Consider the following 19,270-nt stretch of genomic DNA (forward strand, 5'->3'; position numbering starts at 1 on the left):
ATCTTCTTCCCATTTCCCTCTCTCTCTTCCCCTTTCCCTCTGTCTTCTTTCACAGAGCCAAAATCAATTCTCACCTTTCCTCTTATCATATCTAATTAACACCTCTTGACCCCTCCCCATCCCGTTGGCCCCCTTTCTCTCTCACTCTTTATTGAGATGCCTGTCTGCTTTTCCCTTGAAGAAAGGCTCAGGTCTGAATATATTTTTCCCTCCTATGGAAACTGCATGACCGGCTGAGTTCCTGCAGCATTTTGGTGTTTTTACTACAGGATCTGCAGAGCTGTCGTGTTTCGCCCTGCAACGTTGATGGGCCATTTTTACCCACAGTCTCTGCCTGACCTGTTCACTCCCTCCACCAGCTTGTCTTTTGCTCAAGATTTCAACATCTGCAGCCTTTGTGTCTCCCGGGTGAAGACCCCTACCAGCCAAGCTGCTCGTTCAGGTGGGTGTGATGTGTAGATAAACCTCAGTCATACTCTCCCCTTACCTCGCGCCCCACCTTCCCATGCGTTGTGTGTGGAGGAAACTGGCCTCCCTGCCTGTCTGGAATGTGTGTATTGCAGGTGGTTGCATATCCTCCCTGTCTGAGACTTATTTGGAAGTCACATCACCTGTCAATCAAGGATGGACTCCAGCCACCCATTAGTGCACACCTTGCCATTGGCTAATTTAAATCACCTAGGGCCATTATTGGCAAGAAGCACAGATTTAGCACTGTATATAACACTAATGCTCAGCACATTCTCTCTCTCTCTGCCTTGTGGTCCAAGCCCTGGACATCACTCCACGCCAGGTCGTTGCTGTGAACCTCACTGGTCGTGTTGCGGGTAAGGTGTGCTCTACCCTGAAGCTGAGCTGTTAGTACTGTGATAGGTCGGTACTCGCAGAGACTTACAACCCTGTTGGTCTGGGAATCGGGTGCAAGTAAGAATCCGTTTGTAGCGTGTGAACAGGTCGTGTATAATTTTACTGTTGTCGGAGTCCAACCGAAGTCCGAGGTGAATGTCTATTGTCGCTTAAGTGATCAAGTACCGTTTAACGTTCTCCCCTGTTTGTTAAAGTTGTATGTGATTGTAACACTTGTGTCCAGACTCGTCTATGAACTCACCGAACCTGATGCTCTTCTCAACATGACACCATGGTTATCAACTGCCTTCGCACCGGGTGGCCAATCCATTCTGTCCCTCAGTCCCCAGGCACAGTGGCGTCACTAGGGTTGGTGTCACCCAGTGCGGTATCTCCTGGCCACCACTCGCCATGGACCTCCTCGTGCAGACGAAACCAGGCAATTCGAAGTGCCATTATAATAGGGTCCTCACGACAGCTCTGACCGGAGCGCAGGAGAAGGTTCAGAAAGTCAATGAGCATCGGGCTTACCCTTGATGTAAACTGGGCTTACAGTAAATGATTTCTGCTGAAACACTGCACAAACTTATTTTGATGTCCCCTCCTCTAATGGTGTGAGCCGGAGCGGTCTGCACCCCACCCCCCACTAATGATGCCAGTACCCAGGCAGACAGAAGGAGTTCCAGCCCCATCGGGGGAAGTCGAGCGATTTCTAAAATCTGGCTTCTCAAGGGTGAGAGCCGTAACTGACTCGGCTCTAGCTGCCTCCGAGTTCCAGACGTCTTCCAGTCCACACAGACCATGCGGCGAACCGGTCGCATCCTTGCTTGGAAATGTGTTACAAGATAGGGTCGGCCCGTCGCCTTTCAATCAGGCCATGGCCGATCTTCGACCCCCGGCGCCACTTCCCTGCACTAACCCTGGGTTCCCCACCCTCCAAAACTGGGGCCCCTGCACTGAAAAGGCCAGTGACTGGGCCCCCGCGAAGGGAAGGCCACTGACCTCGGCCTCGGAACTCGACTGAGAGGACGAGGCAGCTGGGGAGCGGGGCATTTAAAAGGGAAGCGGTGCGAAGTGGACCAGTCCACTGGCAGAACGTGAGAGCTATGCACTGGAGCAGAAGCAATGAAAAGGAAAGCAGGGACAGAGGGGAGTGGCCATTCTGGCAGCGGACGGTGTGTGAGTTGGATCTCCAGGCTTCGGCGAGGTGAAGAGCAAATCAGACTCTTGAAGTGGGAATTATAAAAGTCATCAAATTCCAGATACTCCCCCGACTTGCATCCATCTGCACGTACAACCAAATTATTTTTAATTTGCATGGTTGATGTCGTATTTGACAAACTAGAACAGTGATTCGGGGAATGTAAGAGCCAAAATAAGCGTTCTGGGGTCCAGCCAGCCTGACTCCCGTGCGCATGCCCAGGTCTCGGGTTGGCGCCGACGCGGTGGGTTCACGAATTGGAGTTCACCTGGCGCCTGCGCGAAGGGGACGAATTCAATCACGTCAGGGCGCTTCACTCGCACGCATGCGCCAGGCGAAGACTCGCGCTTGCGCACAGGAACCAAGTTGGCCGCGCCCGGTCTCCATTCCCCCCACCCCCAGGACGCCGAAGAACAAGGGAAGGAAGCCATTCCGACATGCGTCCATTCCGAGATATGACCGGTCATCCAGAACAGAACGGGGCGTATGTCGGGGAGTACCTGTGAAGGATTGGAGGATTAGATGTGTTGTAGCTGCGAGGACGACCCCGCTGTGGTTCCTGACCTCCAGTAAGTGTTGGTTGCTCGAGGAACTCGGGCCCAATCTTGATGACCTGGAACCTGAGTTTCCAACACTGCGTCACATCTCGGAGGGGGGAGCTACCTGGACACTGTGTTTCAGGAGGGGTCACACCCTTTGGAATAGCTCCCTCACATCCGGCCTGTAGTCAGGGACAAGGGGGTGAATGACTGAATGAGGCAGGTCGTGGCAGTGCTGGAGGAGCCGCAGCCCTTGACCTTGTCTCACAAGTCCAGGATTCTTGCTCCTTGTGTGGATAAGAATCAGGGCTTCAGGAGGACAAGCTTTGGCACCGCGATTCAGGAAGCCATTCGAGGTGCAGAGAGAAGAGAAATGTGGTAATTGGGGATAGTATATTTGGGGGAATAGTCAAAGTTCTCTGTCATAGGGATAGAGTGCCTTGAAGGCTGCATTGTCTGCCTGCAGTTGGGGTTCAGGATGTCTTATCTGAGATGCAGAGGAATTTTCAGAGGGAGGGGAAAGATCCAGTTGTGGTCCATGTGGGGACCAATGACGTAGGTCGAACCAGAAAAGAGGTTCTGTCAAGGAAATTTGAGGAGCCAGGCACCAAATTTAAAAAGCAGAACCAAAAAGGTGGTCATCCCTGGATTACTCGCTGAGCCACGTGCAAATTGGCACAGGGTCCAGAAGGTTAGAGAGTCAAATGTGTGGCTCAAGGATTTATGTAGGTTCTAATTCATGGGAAATTGGAACCAGCATTGGGGAAGGAAGAAACTGTTCAGAGGGGACCGACTCCATCTGAGCTGAGATGGGACCTGGATCCTGGTGAATCACATAACTAGGACTGTGGACAGAGCTTTAAACTAATAGTAGGGGTGGGGGTTCATCAAATTGGAGAGGGATGGAAGATGTGAATGAAAAGATTGTTGAGAAAGTAAAAGCAAATGTAAGAAAAACTGTGTCGAGGGGATAAAAGTCAGTGTAAAAGAGGCAAAGACGACCAGATTTTAAAAGCACAATGGGTATAAGGGCATTTTATCTGAATGACCCTAGTATCTGAAACAAGGTCAGTGAACTTGTGGCACAAATCAGTACAGACGGTTATGATTTAGCGGCCACTACAGAAACGTGGTTACAGGGTGGAGAGGATTGAGAATGAAATATCCAAGGATGTGAGGAAACACATAGATAGACAGGAAGGCCAGGTAGGTGGGCTAGTTAGGGATGAGATCAGGCCAATAGGGAGAGATGATATAAAAATTTAAGGGGCAAAATGTTGAATCTACTTGCGTAGAGATTAGGAATTGTAAAGAGAAAGTATCACCAGTGGGAGTTGTCTAGAGGCCACCCCATTAGTGGCCCAGGCAATAAACCAAGAAATGTCGGAGGCATGTACAGATGGACAGCAGTTACCATGGGATGACTTTAACATAGATGGGGTAAATCAGGTTGGTTGAGACAACCTTGAGGTGGTCTCACCAAGGCCCTGTACAGCTGCAGTAAGGTATCCTTGATCCTATACTCAAACCCTCTTGATATGAAGGCCAACATACCATTTGCCTTTTTAACCGCCTGCTGTACCTGCATGCTTGCCTTCAGAGACTGGTGTACAAGTACCCCTAGGTCTCTCTGCACTTCCCCATCTCTTAATCTATTGCCATTCAAATAGTAATGTGCCCTCCGGTTTGTATTACCAAAGTGGATAACCTCACATTTATCCACATTGTAGTGCATTTGCCATGTATCTGCCCAGTCCCTCAATTTATCCAAATCACACTGGAGCTTCCTGACCCCCTCTTCTGTGCACACAACCCCTCCTAGCTTAGTGTCATCTGCAAATTTGGAGATATTGCATCCAATCCCTTCATCCAGATCATTAATGTAAATTGTGAACAGTTAGGGTCCCAGTACAGATCCCTGTGGCACCCCACTGGTCACTGCCTGCCACTCAGAAAACGAGCCATTTATCCCAGTGGAACAGTGGAGGACTTTCAAAGAGATTTTTCATGGTGCTCAACAAAAGCAAGGTCATTCATGGTGGGGACAGCCAGCCTTGGACAACTCGGGAAATAAAGGAAGGCATCAAACTGAAACCTCATGCACACATTCACCAAGAGTAAAATGGGAAACCAGAAGGTTGGGAAAACTTTAAAATGCAACAAAAAACCACAAAGCAGGTAATATGGAGGGGGAAGGTCGATGATGAAGAAAGATTAGCACAAAATATAATAGAGTAAAAGGTTTTATAATTTTCTATCTATTGGTCGTCCTTTGGTTCGAAGAAGACACGTTATTGTGCAGTTCATCTGTGAACACGAAGGTGACTCTGCAGTCCCAGTCTGGAAGCGTAGAGTCTAGCACAATGGGTTCCATTGTTGTAATAACTGAGGCTGCTGCTCTGTGAAGCCGTTCATGGTTTTCCACCAGTTTTTGGCAACATCTCTCTACGAAACTGGTGTAGGCTTCATCACACAGGGCTCACCAACAGGATCTGTCAGCAGCTGCAGTTTCTAGTTCTCTTGGCTGGATGTCACAGTAGCGTAGTTTCCTCCACAGCGTCTTTATAGAGCTTGCATGGACAACCTTGAGGTCTCCTTCCAGTTTTCCGTTCACTATAGAGCAGCTGGTGAGGCATATGGTGGTCATCCATTCTGACAGCGTGTCCCACCCACTGAGTCTGGGCTCTGATGATCAGGGACTGAATGCTGGTGGACTTGGCGTGACCCAAGACCTCCAGGTTGGAGACATGGTCTTGCCAACGGATGCCAAGGATGGAACAGAGGGTCTGCATGTGGAATTTTTCTAGTTGTTTGATGTGACGTTGGTACAGAGTCCAGGTCTCACATCCATATAGGAGAGAAGGGATGACCACAGCTCCGTAGACTTCCAGTTAAAGGGTGGCTAAAGTGAAGGTTGGATTCTCAGAAGTTGAGAAATGGGAATTGATATTGGGTAATGAGGAAATGGCTGGAGCTTTGAATATTTCGAACATGCCAAAGACAGATGTTATAGATGTGATGGGAGGTGAGGACTTGGATGTAATAGAAGTTGTACTCAGAAAACTCGAGGGTCTAAAGGTGGATAAATCCCCAGGTCCTGTTGTAGTGCATCCCAGGGGATTTCTGAAAGAAATGGCAGAAGTTATAGTCACGGCTTTAGTGATAATTTATCAAAATTCTCTAGGCTCTGGGCAGGTCCTAGTGGACTGGAAAATGGTGAGTGTCACACCACTGTTCAAAAAAGGATGTAGGCAAAAGGCAAGGAACTACAGGCCAGTTGGTTTAACATCTGTAGTTGGGCAAATGCATGAAGCTATCGTTAAAGAAGAAATAGCAAGGCATCTGCAGAGAAATGAATCTGGCAGGCAGACACAGCATGGATTCAGCAAAGTCAGGTCCTGTTTAACAAATCTACTGGAGTTCTTTGTGGATATAATGAGTGTTGTAGATAGAGAGGAACAGGTGGATGTTTACCTGGATTTCCAGAAGGCACATAAAAGCCAGAGAAAATAAGGATGCATGGAGTTGAGGGAGATGTATTAGCATGGATAGAGGATGGGTTAACCAATAGAGAGCAAAGAATTGGGGTACAGGGGTGTTTTTCTGGTTGGCAATTGGTGGTGAGTGGGGTGCCACAGGGGTTGGTGCTAGGCCCACAACTGTATACATTAATAATCTGGAAGAGGGTACAGAGTGTAGTATATTAATGTTTGCTGAAGACAATAAATTGAGTGGAAAAGCAAATTGTGCAGAGGATATGGAGAGTCTGCAGAGAGAGATGGATAGGTTAAGTGAGTGGGCAAGGGGTTGGCAGATGGAGGACAATGTGGGTAAATGTGAGGTTTTCCACTTTGGAAGGAAACATAGAAGATCAGATTATTATTTAAATAGCAAGCGATTGCAGCATGCTGCTGTGCAGGATTTGGGAGAGCTTGTGCATGAATCAGAAGAGGTCGGTTTGCAGGTGCTGCAGACTATGAAGTAGTTAAGTGGAACGTGGGCCTTTGTTGCTAGAGGGATGGAATTTAGGAGCAGGGAGGTTCTGCTGCAACTGTACGAGGTCCTGGTGGGGTTGAATCTGGGGAACTGCCTGCAGTTCTGGTCTCCTTACTTGAGGAAGGATGGACTGGATTTGGAGGTGGTGCAGAGGAGGTTCATCAGGTTGATTCCAGAGATGAGGGGGTTGGCCTATGAGAAGAGATTGAGTCGTCTGGGACTGTGCCTGCTAGAATTTAGATGAATGAGAAAAAATCTTAGAAATGTTTAAAGTTATGAAAGGCATAGATAAAGATAGAGGTAGGCAAGTTGTTCCCATTAGTGGGGGAGACCAGAAGAAGGGGACACAGCCTCAAGATCCAGGGGAGTAGATTTAGGACAGAGATGAGGAGGAACTGCTTTTCCCAGAAGGTGGGGAATATAAGGAATTTGCTGCCCATTGAAGCAGTGGAGGTGACCTCAGTAAATATAGTTAAGACTATATTTTTATATAGTAGGGGAATTAAGGGATATGGATCTATTATTAGATCAGCTATTGAATGGTGGAGCAGGCTTGATAGGCCAGATGCCCTACTCCTGCTCCTATTTCTTGCATTCTTATGAACCGAATGACTAGCCCTGAATTTGAGAGGTGACTTGTGACCCCAGCTAGGCCAGACACCATCTGTGAAGCCAAGCCTTGTGGGAGATGGAGAGAGGAGATTTGGTGTGTAAACACATTGTAAACTAAGTCCCTCTGACCCACCCATGGCAAGAACCAATCTGCACTCCCTGGCTTCCAGACTTGTGCACAGCATCTCAGATGTGGTCACATCAGGGCACTATAATCAATGAAGTAAAACAGTTTTACTGGTGTTTTTGAATCGTCTTCCAATAAAGACCAATGTATAAATCCCCGATCTTATCGTTTGCTGTCTGTCTGCTCATCGACAAGAACTCCAGGTCCCTCTGAACACCAAACATATTCACCCCCACCATTTCAATCCCTTGTCTCACTTCTTCCAAAGTCTGTTTAAGGTCCAATAGTTCATCAATTCCCACTTTCGGTGTGTAAGCTCCCAGAGTTCACGTTCGGCCCTGGGATCATCACATTCTCCGGGAGAGTTGTGCCTCCAGTGAGGGCAGGTTTACAAAGAGTATTTGCACAGATCGACACGTTCCTTTTGCCCCCTCCCTCAGATTCATTGGTGTGGGACTCGCTGCTGGTGGATTCCCTGAACGTGGAGTTCTGTCCACCGGTCTCAGTGAGAGGAAGGGGGCAGGGGGGACTATAGTTGGGGGCGGATTGGGAAGCCGGGGGTGTAGGGCGTGGGGTAGCAGGTGGTGAGAGGGTAGAATCTGTGCCGGAGAAAGTTGTCATAGGAAGCTCCTGCGGCCAGGTGTTTGTAGACGTCGAAGGGGTGGCCCGGAGGCCCGAGTGCTTCAGCGGGAGCGCTGGGGACCATGAACGAGCTGAGGGCCAGCGAGGGCAGGATGGGAGGGTAGAGGGGCTGCTCTCTGATGGGGAGGAGGTAACCGGTGGGGAACCCTTCTCCCAGCGCCCGCTCCTGGGGGGTGGGCCCCGCCAGCAGCCAGGCAGGGAGTCGGTGCAGGGGGGGCTTCAGCCCTTCGCTCTCTGCTGCTTGCCTGTCCTTGACCACCGGCTCGCTGACTACATAGAGGGGTGGCACGATGCGCAGTTTCTTGGCCCCGGGAGCCTCTTCCTCGTGCTGGCCCGGCCAGGAGTCACCCATGGCCCCGTCCACCTTGGCCCGCCTGGCTGGCACCTTCCGCGGCAGGGCCACGCTGATGGGCGGCACCCAGCACGCCTTAGGGTGGGTCTCCAGCCTTGAAGCAGGCCGGCCACCCTTAGACTCTGGCACCCAATGAAGAGGGTCGCGGCCAGTTCGGGGAAGACTGAGGTCGGTGGGCCTGTCGCAGGGGAGCAGCGTCCTCCCATAGCGTCGCGTCACCTTCTCGGCCGGGGTGGCGAGCTCCCTGAAGCCGCGGCAGCAGGGGTAGTGCAGGAGAGGCTTGACGATGCCCTGAACACCAGTCAGGTAGCGAGGTGGCTGCGGCTGGGCACACCCTCCCTTCTCCTCCCTCGCCGGGTAGGCGTGCGTCTCTGCCCGGCCGGGTCTGGGCGGTTGAATCACTGATGGTCTGGCCGTGCTGCTCTGCGCAAGGAGTTTCTTCTTGGCCAGCGGGGACATGACTCCCTGCTCCCTCCGGAAATGCACCGTCCCCGGGACCGGCCGAGGACTGTCCTCTCCCGTGCCCCCCAATTCCTCGGGGGGTCTCTGAGCTCCATCCGTGCAGCCCCGCGCCTGCCCGGGGCACCCACATGGCTTCTCGCTGCCTCTGGCTCCAATCGATCCCGGCGACCCGCTGCCGCAGCTCTCCGCCCACGTTACTCCATCTGTTCTTGGGCACTTGGCGTCTCGAGAGGCAGGGGCCAAGTCCTCGGTGGGCACCCTGGGAACTCCCTGGTGCAGTCCTCTCTCCGAATCAGCGTCCGCCAGAGGCCATGTCTGTGAAGGGGAGACAGAAACGGGATCCCTCAGACACTGGGGACGGCTCCATGGGATGCAGCTGGGGCAGGGCGCGGGGGGCCGTTGGGGGAGTGCTCAAGGGGTGGGCAGCTCAGGTAGGGCACGGGGGTTACAGGAGTCCCACAGGATTCCAATCTCTGTTCTCAGCGTCCCGTCGACGATCCCCAGCGGTCTCAGTGCCAAGCTAACATTGTATCAGCCAAGGGTAGTCATAGGTAGGAGCACATTGATGGGCTGAATGGATGTAAGAGGGTGGGGAGGCCATGGCCCCTCACCCTGTCCACCCAGTCAATGTGATCACAGCCTATCTGTCGCAGGGCCGGCTGACCCTCCCTTCTCTATTGCACTCTCCCTGTTCCCTCCTGTTACCCCACAATATAGGCCATTGGCCCAGGGTTGGGGTTAGGAGCGGATCCAGGAGTACTCCCATCAGCTCTGGGCCTCCCACTTTCCCACCAACAACTGAGGTTCTGCCCCTCACCCACACACCTTTGGAATGTGGGAGAGAAATGGAACACCCGGGGAAAACAGCGGGGACGTGCAAACACCACACAAACAGCGATGCGATTGAACCCGGGTTGCCGTACCTCGTTGCTCCTGCTCCTTTGCTCCACACCACCCTTGGCCGGCTTCCACTTGCTGCTTGCATCCTTCAGTTCAGCACCGCTCCCCTTTCCATCCTTGCCCTTGACGACCTTGTACTGCTTCCGAGGTTTGCCCGCCGGCAGCGGTTTATCTTCCTCTCCCTTGAGGTGACGTTCATACGGTAACACCAACCTGCCCAGGAGAGAGAGGGACAGTGAAGAGATGTGTGTGTGTGTGTGTGTGTGTGTGTGTGTGTGTGTGTGTGTGTGTGTGTGTGTGTGTGTGTGTGTGTGTGTGTGTGTGTGTGTGTGTGTGTGTGTGTGTGTGTGTGTGTGTGTGTGCGCGCGCGCAAGCAGGTAAGTGTGCGCACGAGTGTAGCGATACAACCATTACACTGGCCACGCTCCTACCAGCCTCCTGCAGGGGGCAGTCACTGTACCTGCAGGTGGGCAACCTGGGAGGCTGGCCCCACCGGGTTTAAACTGATTAAAGCCCGTTGTACAGTCTGTGGACTTTGTGTCTGAATTCTTTGCACAGCTGAGCTCACAGGAATACTGAGAAGGGGATAGACAAAGGGGGATAGTGTGTGTGTCAGTGTGGGAGAGAGGGGGATAGTGAGAGACAGCCAGAGAGAGTGAGACACCCAAAGAGAAAGGGGAGAGAGTGAGAGAGTCACAAAGGGAAAGAGAGACACACACAGTGTGTGCGTGAGAGAGAGAGAGAGAGAGAGAGAGAGAGAGAGAGCGAGCAAGCCAGGAGAGGAAGTGTGAGAGCTGCAGTGACCAGCCAGGATTCACTACTGGCAGAGCCTGTCCACCTACCTCTCGTAATGCTTCCGTGTGCACGTGGCCGCGCTAGTGCTGCCAGGGTTTCCCCCCAGCTCGTCATAGATGTTCTTCCAGAGACGGCTCGTTGTGACCTGCAGGGACAGAAGCCAAGTGGGCATCAGGTGCAAACCCCTCCTTCATTGTTCCCCCACACCCCCTACCGCCAACAGCACGTGTCTGATCTCTGATCAAGCAGGACATGGTTGTCAAGGTGAGGTGGATCAAGGTGGGCGAGAGCTTTAAATTCAGGCGCTTACCCTGATCACATTGAGCAGGACCCAATGGTTTTCTCCTGCTCTGATTTTCTGTTGACTGTTTTATCCTCCACAGGTGACACCCACACTATGATCTGGAGTTCGAACCACCTTGCCAAAGAGGCAGCAATGAGGGCGTGCTGTCTTTGCCCAAATACACAGCAGGGCTGAGCTGTCAGAGGCCTCTGTCCCAGTGGGAGCTGAGGTCAAATTCAGGTTGTCCTGGCATAGAAGAGGCCTTGTGTGTGATATTTTATCCTTGCATTAGAGAGGGTTCAGTGGATGTTCTCTTGGATAAATACTATACGAGGAGCATTTGGCCTGTACTCGATGGAATTTAGGAGAATGAGGGGGAACCTCATTGAAACATTTTGAATGTTGAAAGGCGTGGACAGAGAAGAGTAGAAAGGTTATTTCCCACAGTTGGAAAGTCTCGGACAAGAGGGCGCAACTTCAGGATTGAAGGGTGCTCACTTCGAACAGAGATGTGGAGGAATTTCTTTTAGACAGAGGGAGGGAAATCTGTGGAATTTGTTGCCACAGGTGCATTTAAGGCAGAGATTGAAAGGTTCTTGATTAGCCAGGGCATGAAAGATTATGGGGAGAAGGTCAGGCAGTGGGGTTGAGTGGGGAAATGGATCAGCTCATGACTAATTGGCTGGGCAGACTCAATGGACCAAAAAGCCTATTTCTGCTCTTATGTCATATGGTGTGATATTACTGGCGGATCAATCTGATGGTGAAGTGTCTTTCCATCAGTAATCTAGCAGAGGTTTGAAATCTACAGTGTACTCACACTTTCGGCCAGTCATTATTTCTCAGTTAAAAAATGAATTCCCACAACTGAAGTCAATGGTTTGAAGGGAGTTTCCCCCATTTTCCCCTTCAATGTGCTGATAGTACAGTGTTTCCTGCAGTGTCCCTGCCTCTTCTCTCACCCCACACACATACTTAGTCCAACAACCAACCTGTCTTTCCCCCTTCAACTTCCTTAGACCTCTGGTTCAACGACCTCCTGCTACAGATGTCCATCCCAGCTCTCCCCCTCATTGATCTCAAATACTGGGACAATGTGGGAGCAGCATTCTGGTGAAGGTCTTCGGCCTGAAGCGTTGACTGCCAATTTAAAATTTAGACATACAGCAGAGTAGCAGGCCCTTTCGGAGCCCGTGCCGCCCAATTGACCTACAACCCCGATAGGGGGTGGGAGGAAATCGGAGCACTCGGAGGGAAACCCACGCAGTCACGGGGAGAACATTGGCCTTCCACGAATTCTGCCCGACTCCCTGACTTCCTCCAGCACCGTGTGCGTTGCTTGGTTCTTGTAGGCCAGTGGTTCTTTCCCCACTCACATACCACCTTAAGTAACCACAGAGCATCTATGGCATTTGGATGGTCTGTGATTAGTAAGGGATTACTTAAGGTGGTATGCGAGTGGGGGTTAAAAATAAAGGTTGAGATCTGCTGCTGGTTAAAAGTGGAATCAATGCAATGTTGCTTGTCCAGAGTAGGGCTACCCATTCAAAATAAGGTATCAGAGACAGGAAAAACCTTTAATATGCCGAGAATTGCATTGTTTTGGAATCCTGCGCTCAGGATGTGGACTGGAGGGATGGGTGGGGGGGGGGGGGGCAGGGTTAGTGCAGGAAAGAGGTAACTGGTCTCACAGAAATCATGACATTGGGAACGTTTGAAATATTGGAGCATGATGGGGGTGGGGGTGGGGAGATGGCCTACTTCTCTTGCTACTGCTTTTAGGTGGTTTATCAAGTTCGTTCAAATTTATTGTCCACGTAGATGACTTCAGATTTATTGTCAGAGTACATACAACTCTGAGATTCCTTTCTCCTGGGGGTGCGGCAGAATTACCACTTATGGTTAGTGCAAAAATTAACTGTACCCAGAGTAAACAGGTAAACAAATAAAAGAACTGGAAATAGATGACGAATGTAATCAAAGTGACTGTGCAATGCAGAGAGAGCAAAGAAAATCAATAAAGTGCAAAAGCACAAGCCCTTAAATGTCATTGGGGAGTCTGATGGTGGAGGGGAACCTGGTGGGGCAAGTCTTGCGGCACCGAGACCTCTTTCCTAATGGTAGCAGCAGCGAGAGCAGAGTGTGTGCTGGGTGGTGTGGATTAAACGTTGTGGCTGCTCGGTATTCCAAGAGGACAAAGGTACGGGAAATGAGAGTGAGAGGGAGGCAGGATTTGCGGGAGGGAGCGAGAAGCCCAGGTGCGTCTCTTGTCCACTGTCATCAGCTGCTTCTCCTTTCATTCTTGCTCCAGACAATGTCACTGCCAGGAATCCTTCTGCAGCTACGAGCTGCCAACACAAAGCTCAGGAGAGGCTGAATCTGCAAATCAGTGGCTGCTCCACATCACATGAGAATCCAGGGAAGACAAAAATATAGGGCACTGCTGACATCTCAGTATTTAAGAAAAGACGCGCTGGCATTGGAGAGTTCGGAGAAGATTTACTTGAATGATAGGATATGAGGAATGATTGCCAGCTCTTGGATTGCACTCGATAGAGTACAGAAGGATGAGGGGGGGAAACTCAGGCACATTCTGAATGTGGAAAGGCCTGGACAGAGCAGATGTGACAAGGATGTTCCCCAGGGTCGGAGATTCTAGGACAAGAGGACAAAACTTCAGGATAAAAGGGCAACAATTTAAAACAGAAATACGCAAAACAATTATTTAACCAGAGGGTCGTGAGTTTGTGGAAGCGAGGTCGTTGGGTGTATTTAAGGCAGAGATTGTCAGGTATCTGATTAGTCACGGCATCAAGAGTTATTGAGAGAAAGTCGGGGAGTGGGAGGATGAATCAGCTGATGATAGAATGGCAGAGCAGACTCGATGGGCCAATGAGCCTTCTGCTCCTGTATATTTTTTTCATCAAGTTGTAGTTGGTCAATCAGATGACGACAAACTTGACTCGTGACACTGTCAACCACAGTACCACACTTGCACCAAGCACTGACCGAGCAACATCCAGGAGGCACCAGAGACAGGGGTTTGACCCCAGCCTCTGGTGCTATCTGTGTGGATTTGCATGGGTTCCTAGCCAGGGGTTGTCTTTTCCCACATCCCGATGCCGTGCCGGTCGGTGAGTTGATTGGCTGATGTAAATTAACTGTCACACGAGCGATGGCATCTGGAGGGAGTTGATGGGAATGGGATGGTGTGAATGAATGGTCAGTGATGTCTGTGCTGAACCTCTCTATGGCCCTGTGAGGGCAGGTTATCTTCGAGCAGGGAAACCAGGAACCAATGCAAGAACAGAGATCGGGGGCCTTACTCTGGAGAGCAGCCAGGGGCTCCCTGAAGGTCACCCCCGAACAATGTCTCGCCCTCACTGGGATACAGATCGTCCTGTTGCCAAGTGCTTACACCAAAGCAGAAACGTGTTTGATGCAAGACTTGTGGATGTTTTCCAGCTTGTCTTGCCAATTCCCACTACAGATTCCTGGAAACAAAAGTAATTACCCATGAGCAGAGGTCAGGGTGCAGAGCTCGGCCTCTTCTCAGAGAGAGGAGACTTTGATTTTAGTTTTTTTGGGGTTGGGTTTGAATTGTCTCCAAGATTTCCCGGCCATCCCGCCCTCCAAACACAAAATACTGTGGATGCTGGATCTAAAGCTAGATACTGTGAGAAAGAGTCACCAGGCCAAGCCACGTCTAGAGATCATTTAAAAATACTAATGAGTCAATTGTAAAACACGAAAGTCTACAGGCACCGTGGTCGAAGTAAAAACATGACGCTGGAGAAACTCAGCATGTCAGACACTGTCCTTTATGTAGCAAAGATAAAGATGCAGAACCGACGTTTCAGGCTTGAGCCCTTCACCAGGGTCTGAGCGAAATGTAGGCAGGCACCAAACTGAACAGGTTCTGTATCATTATCTTTGCTGTAGGAAGGACACTGTTTGACCTGCTGAGTTTCTCCAGCATCGTGTTTCCTCTTCAATACGAGTCAATTATTAGATACATTGTACAATGTTACATACGCACTGCAATTCTTACTTGCTGCCCCTGAATGGGCCTTTGTGAAAATAAAGATGTAGCTAATGTTTGTGGTTGATGGGCTCCCACCAGAACTCGGAAATGTTAGAAATGAAACGTGAAGAGAAATTGTAGAGAAATCGAGGAGGGGACCGAGAGGGAAGAACAAGAGAGTCTGGCAGATTGGAAGCCAGGAAGAGAGACCAGGGGGCAAGGACTGACACCTGAAGCAACAGGAGGTGGAGGGAGAAGGGCAGCGTAATTTGGGAGCTGGGGAGCCGTCAACATTGAGGGAAGGCCGTACCACGGCAGGTCAGAAGATGCAGCGCCCAGCTTGGGCTCACAGAGGTCTCGCTGGATGAGGGTGCCCGAGCTCAATGAAGGGAGGTTGGAGGGGGCACAGGTTATAAAAGTAAAGGGGGAACAGGCTACTCAGCATTACTCTTGTCAAGTTTTTTTTTAAGTTTAGACACACACGGTAAAAGGTCATTTCTGCCCACGAGTCTCAGCCACTCAATTAAGCCCAATTGACTTACACCCCCAGTACATTTTAAACGGTGAGAGGAAACCAGAGCTTCCCAGGGAAAACCCACACAGACATGGGGAGAACATACAAATCCTGGTCCAGACCCAATTGCTGGCACTGTAAAGGCATTGCGCTAACCACTACACCAATCCTGTCTTAAAGATTCCTCACTTCGGCGAGCTCAATCCGGAACTTTCTTCTCAGTACTGATGTTATAATGATGGTAATTACAGCAAAGGAGACTTTATCGTTAGATCTTTCCCCACCTCAATATCCCACAATGGTTTCCTGACTTTCCTGCCATTCCAGTAAAATGAAAGGGGATCTTATAAAAACATTTAAAATTATGAAATCATAAAATTAAGATAGAGGTAGGTAAGTTGTTTCGATTGATGGGGGAGACAAGATCCAGGGGAGTAGATTAAAATGTTAAATTTAAATTAATCTTTAAATTTTTTAATTTAAATTGACATACAGCATGGTAAAAGGCCCTTTCGGCCCACAAGCCCGTGCTACCCAATTAACCTATAACCCCGGTATGTTTTGAACGGTGGGAGGAAACTGGAGCCCTCGTGGAAAACCCACACAGACACGGGGAGAATGTACAAGCCCCTTACATTTAGGATGGAGATGAGGAGCTGCTTTTCCCAGAGGGCGGTGAATCCATGGAATTTGCTGGCCATTGAAGCAGTGGAGGCGACTGCAGTAAATATACTTAAGACATGGTTGGATAGATTTTTACTTCATAGTGGAATTAAGGGATATGGGGAAAAGGCAGGTTGGTGGAGATGAGCCGATCATCAGATCAACCATGATCTCATTGAATAGCTGAACAGGCTCAATGGGCCGGATGGCCGACTCCTGCTCCTATTTCTTACGTTCCTAAGCCCTCATGATGTTCCTGCCCCACGGTGACACCATTGGTTGTGTGACATATCCATCCTTTCCCCTTGTGTCTCCCCCTCTTGCCATGGAAATAGAAAGACACACCATCCAAGGTCTGACAGTGGATCAGCTTCCTCCATCCATCTCCACTACCCCCAGAGCTGGTGAAGTACCCATATTGGATCCTGTGGTCGGTCAGGTCTCCATTAGAAATATTCCACAGCACTTATAGGCAAACACTGACAAAAACAGGAAGGCAGAGATAGACGAGTCTTCCTCCCAATGGAAAGGACTGGTGCCAAATAAAGATTACTCACTGCTTCATAACCTCCCAGCTTCTTGACCGCCTTGTAGAGTGTGGCCAGGTTCACTGCAGAGAGAAGGAATTCACAGCATCAGCCAAAGGGGGTCTGTCATTCACAGAGGCAGGGAAAGGCTTTTTCATCAAAGTAACAGGGAGACTGTCCCTTCCTCTGCAGCCTGTCACTCGTGGTGCTGGAGATGTGTTCATTCTGGGGACACTAAAGATGTATTGCCATGCCCTCACCATGGGTGATGGGAGGGAAGAGTAGCTCTGAGCTGTCAGAGACCAGAGCGGATGGATAGTCGCACTATCTGGGGAGAGGGGTTTGGTAGGTCGTGGCCTGCGAGGGAGGTGGGCAGGGATCAGTTGCAGACAGCTGGTCTTTGAAGGAGACTTTAACTGAGCCTCTGCTCTCATCACTATGCATCCCATGATACAGAGACAAGGGGAGATTTTTCCCAGTTGTGGGATCAAGGTCAGCCTCAGCAAGATAGGCCTAAGTCAGCTTTGTTTCCTTAAAGGAAAAATCATACCTGATAAAACCTATTGCAATTTTTTGAAGAGATCACAAGTAGGATGGACAGGAGATGCAGTGGATGATGTGTATTTGGATCTTCAAAAGGCCTTCGGCAAGGTACCACACATACGGCTGCTAAATAGGATGAGAGCCCATGGAATGACAGGAAGGAAACTCACATGGGCAGAGCATTGACTGGTCAGCGGGAAACAGAGTAGGAATAAATGGATCTGATTCTGGTTGGCCACCGATTACCAGTGGTGATGGGGCCGCTTCTTTTAACATGGTATATAAATGATTTAGATTATGAAGTAGATGGCTTTGTGGGTAATTTTGCAGATGGCACCAAAACAGGTGGTAGGAAGAGTGGTGCTGAGGACATGGAAAGGCTGCAGAGAAACTTGGATAGATTAGGAGAATGGGCAACGAGGTGGCAGATAAAATAAAACATTGAAAATTCAGTCATGCACTTTGGTAGGAGAGATGGGAAGAAATTTCAAAATTCAGAGGTGTAAAGTAGCTTGGAAGTCCTCGTGCAGGATACCCAGAAAGTTAACCTCCGGGTTGAATCGGTGGTGAAGGTGAATGCAATGTTAGCGTTCGCCTAAGGAATACCATGTAAGAGCAGGGATATAATGTTGAGGCTCTATAGGGCCCTGGTGAGACCTCACTTGGGGGACTGGGTACAGTTTTTGGCACCTTATTTGAGAAAGGATGTGCTAGCGTTGGAAAGTTCAGAGAAGATTTACTAGAATTAAAGGGTTAGCACATGAGGAATGTTTTCTGGCTCAATGGAGCACAGAGGGATAAGGGGGACCTCAGAGACATTTCAAATGCTGAAAGGCCCGGACAGAGTAGAAGTGGCAAGGTTGTTTCACATGGTCGGGGAGTTGAGGACAAGAGGGCAGAACTTCATGGTAAAAGAGCATCAAGTTTAAAGAGAAATGTGGTGAAATTTCTTTAGCCAGAGGGTGGTGAGTCTATGGAACTTGTTGCTGTAGGCGGCTGTGGAAGCGGGGTCATTAAGGCAGTGATTGACATGCATTTGATTAGTCAAGGCATCAAGGGTTACGGAGAGAAGGCCGGGGAGTGGGGCTAAACGGGTGGATGGATCAGCTCAAGAGAAAAGAGCGGAGTGGACTCAATGGGCTGATTGGCCTACTTCTGCTCCTATATTTTTTTAATTTAGACACACAGGGGCCAATTCAGTCCATGCCACCCATTTTATACCCCATTATCCTACATCCCAGTACATTTTTGGAAGGAGAGAGAAAACCGGAGCCTTTGGAGAAAACCCATCAGACAAGGGAAGAATGCCCAAACTCCTTACAGACAGCGCAGCATTTGAACCATGATCCGGTCCCCATCGCTGGTGCTGTAAAGGTGTCACGCTAACTGCTACACCAACCATGCCGCTCATCTTGTATTCTCCTAGACCTAGTTACGGATTATTTAAGCTGGCATGTGATTGGAGAAAAAAGGTTGAGAATCTTGTGACCTAGACAGATAATCTGTTCCTCATAATGGTGCGACACTTGGGAGTTTGCTGTGCAAATGTTGCAAGCATCACGTCCACTTCAATCTACCTCCACGAATGTGGAAAGTTTTGGGAGATCCTGGACCATGAATGCCTTGCCAAGCTGGTCCCCCTTTTCAAGGGGCTGTGGGGGGTAGGGGCAATGCCCTTGCTCCAGGCTGGGTGTGACTTACCTTGCTTGAATCCCAAGTGTGGGATCCTCTCAATGGGAGTGCCCCTGTCCTCCATAAACTTGTACAAGTTGTCCAGGAACCCCTGCTGACTCATTTCGCCAAAGTCTGCCTCCTTCACTGCCCCCAGCCCCTCCGCCATGCCAGGGTCTCTCAGCACCACTGCACTGCCAGGCCACTCACATCACACCTGCAGGAGAGAACGAAGCATCAAGCTGAGCTCCATTGAGCCCACCGAGAGATTTGGGTGCCCAGGCCGTGCTCTGCCAGGGAGAAAGAAGCAGGCACCTGCAGTCAGGTACGCACAGGCTTTTGAAGGGATTTGATGTTGTGGCGGTAACCCATTGTCCATTCCCACTGAGGTTCCACACAGAAAATTGTCCTATCATGTCACAGGAGACCATTCAGCCCATTGAGCCTATTCCATTCCTATTGGCCCAGTTGCTGTCCAGTAGCCTATTCTTTTCATATTCCCATCATCCCAGCCCCCCCCCCCACCTTCTGGGATGTGGGTGGGAGAACATACAAACTTCACACATAAAGTGC

General features: G+C 50.1%; 1 protein-coding gene across 3 annotated transcripts in view; it reads right to left on the bottom strand.

The window, feature by feature from the left end:
• Nucleotides 1–4,739: 4,739 nt before the first annotated feature.
• Nucleotides 4,740–19,270, bottom strand: part of LOC138753924 (AT-rich interactive domain-containing protein 5A-like) — a 59,785-nt gene continuing 45,254 nt past the window's right edge. For all 3 annotated transcript variants that reach the window (XM_069917488.1, XM_069917486.1, XM_069917487.1), the window contains exons 2-6: nucleotides 18,728–18,914; nucleotides 16,514–16,566; nucleotides 10,520–10,617; nucleotides 9,701–9,890; nucleotides 4,740–9,092 (exon numbers count right to left, since the gene is read on the bottom strand). In XM_069917488.1, the coding sequence (XP_069773589.1) occupies nucleotides 7,851–9,092; nucleotides 9,701–9,890; nucleotides 10,520–10,617; nucleotides 16,514–16,566; nucleotides 18,728–18,866 (1,722 nt within the window). In that variant the 5' untranslated portion in view covers nucleotides 18,867–18,914 and the 3' untranslated portion in view covers nucleotides 4,740–7,850. The remainder of the gene's footprint in view (nucleotides 9,093–9,700; nucleotides 9,891–10,519; nucleotides 10,618–16,513; nucleotides 16,567–18,727; nucleotides 18,915–19,270) is intronic.

This window comes from Narcine bancroftii, chromosome 2, assembly GCF_036971445.1.
Source record: "Narcine bancroftii isolate sNarBan1 chromosome 2, sNarBan1.hap1, whole genome shotgun sequence".
Classification (NCBI taxonomy): Eukaryota; Metazoa; Chordata; class Chondrichthyes; order Torpediniformes; family Narcinidae; genus Narcine; species Narcine bancroftii.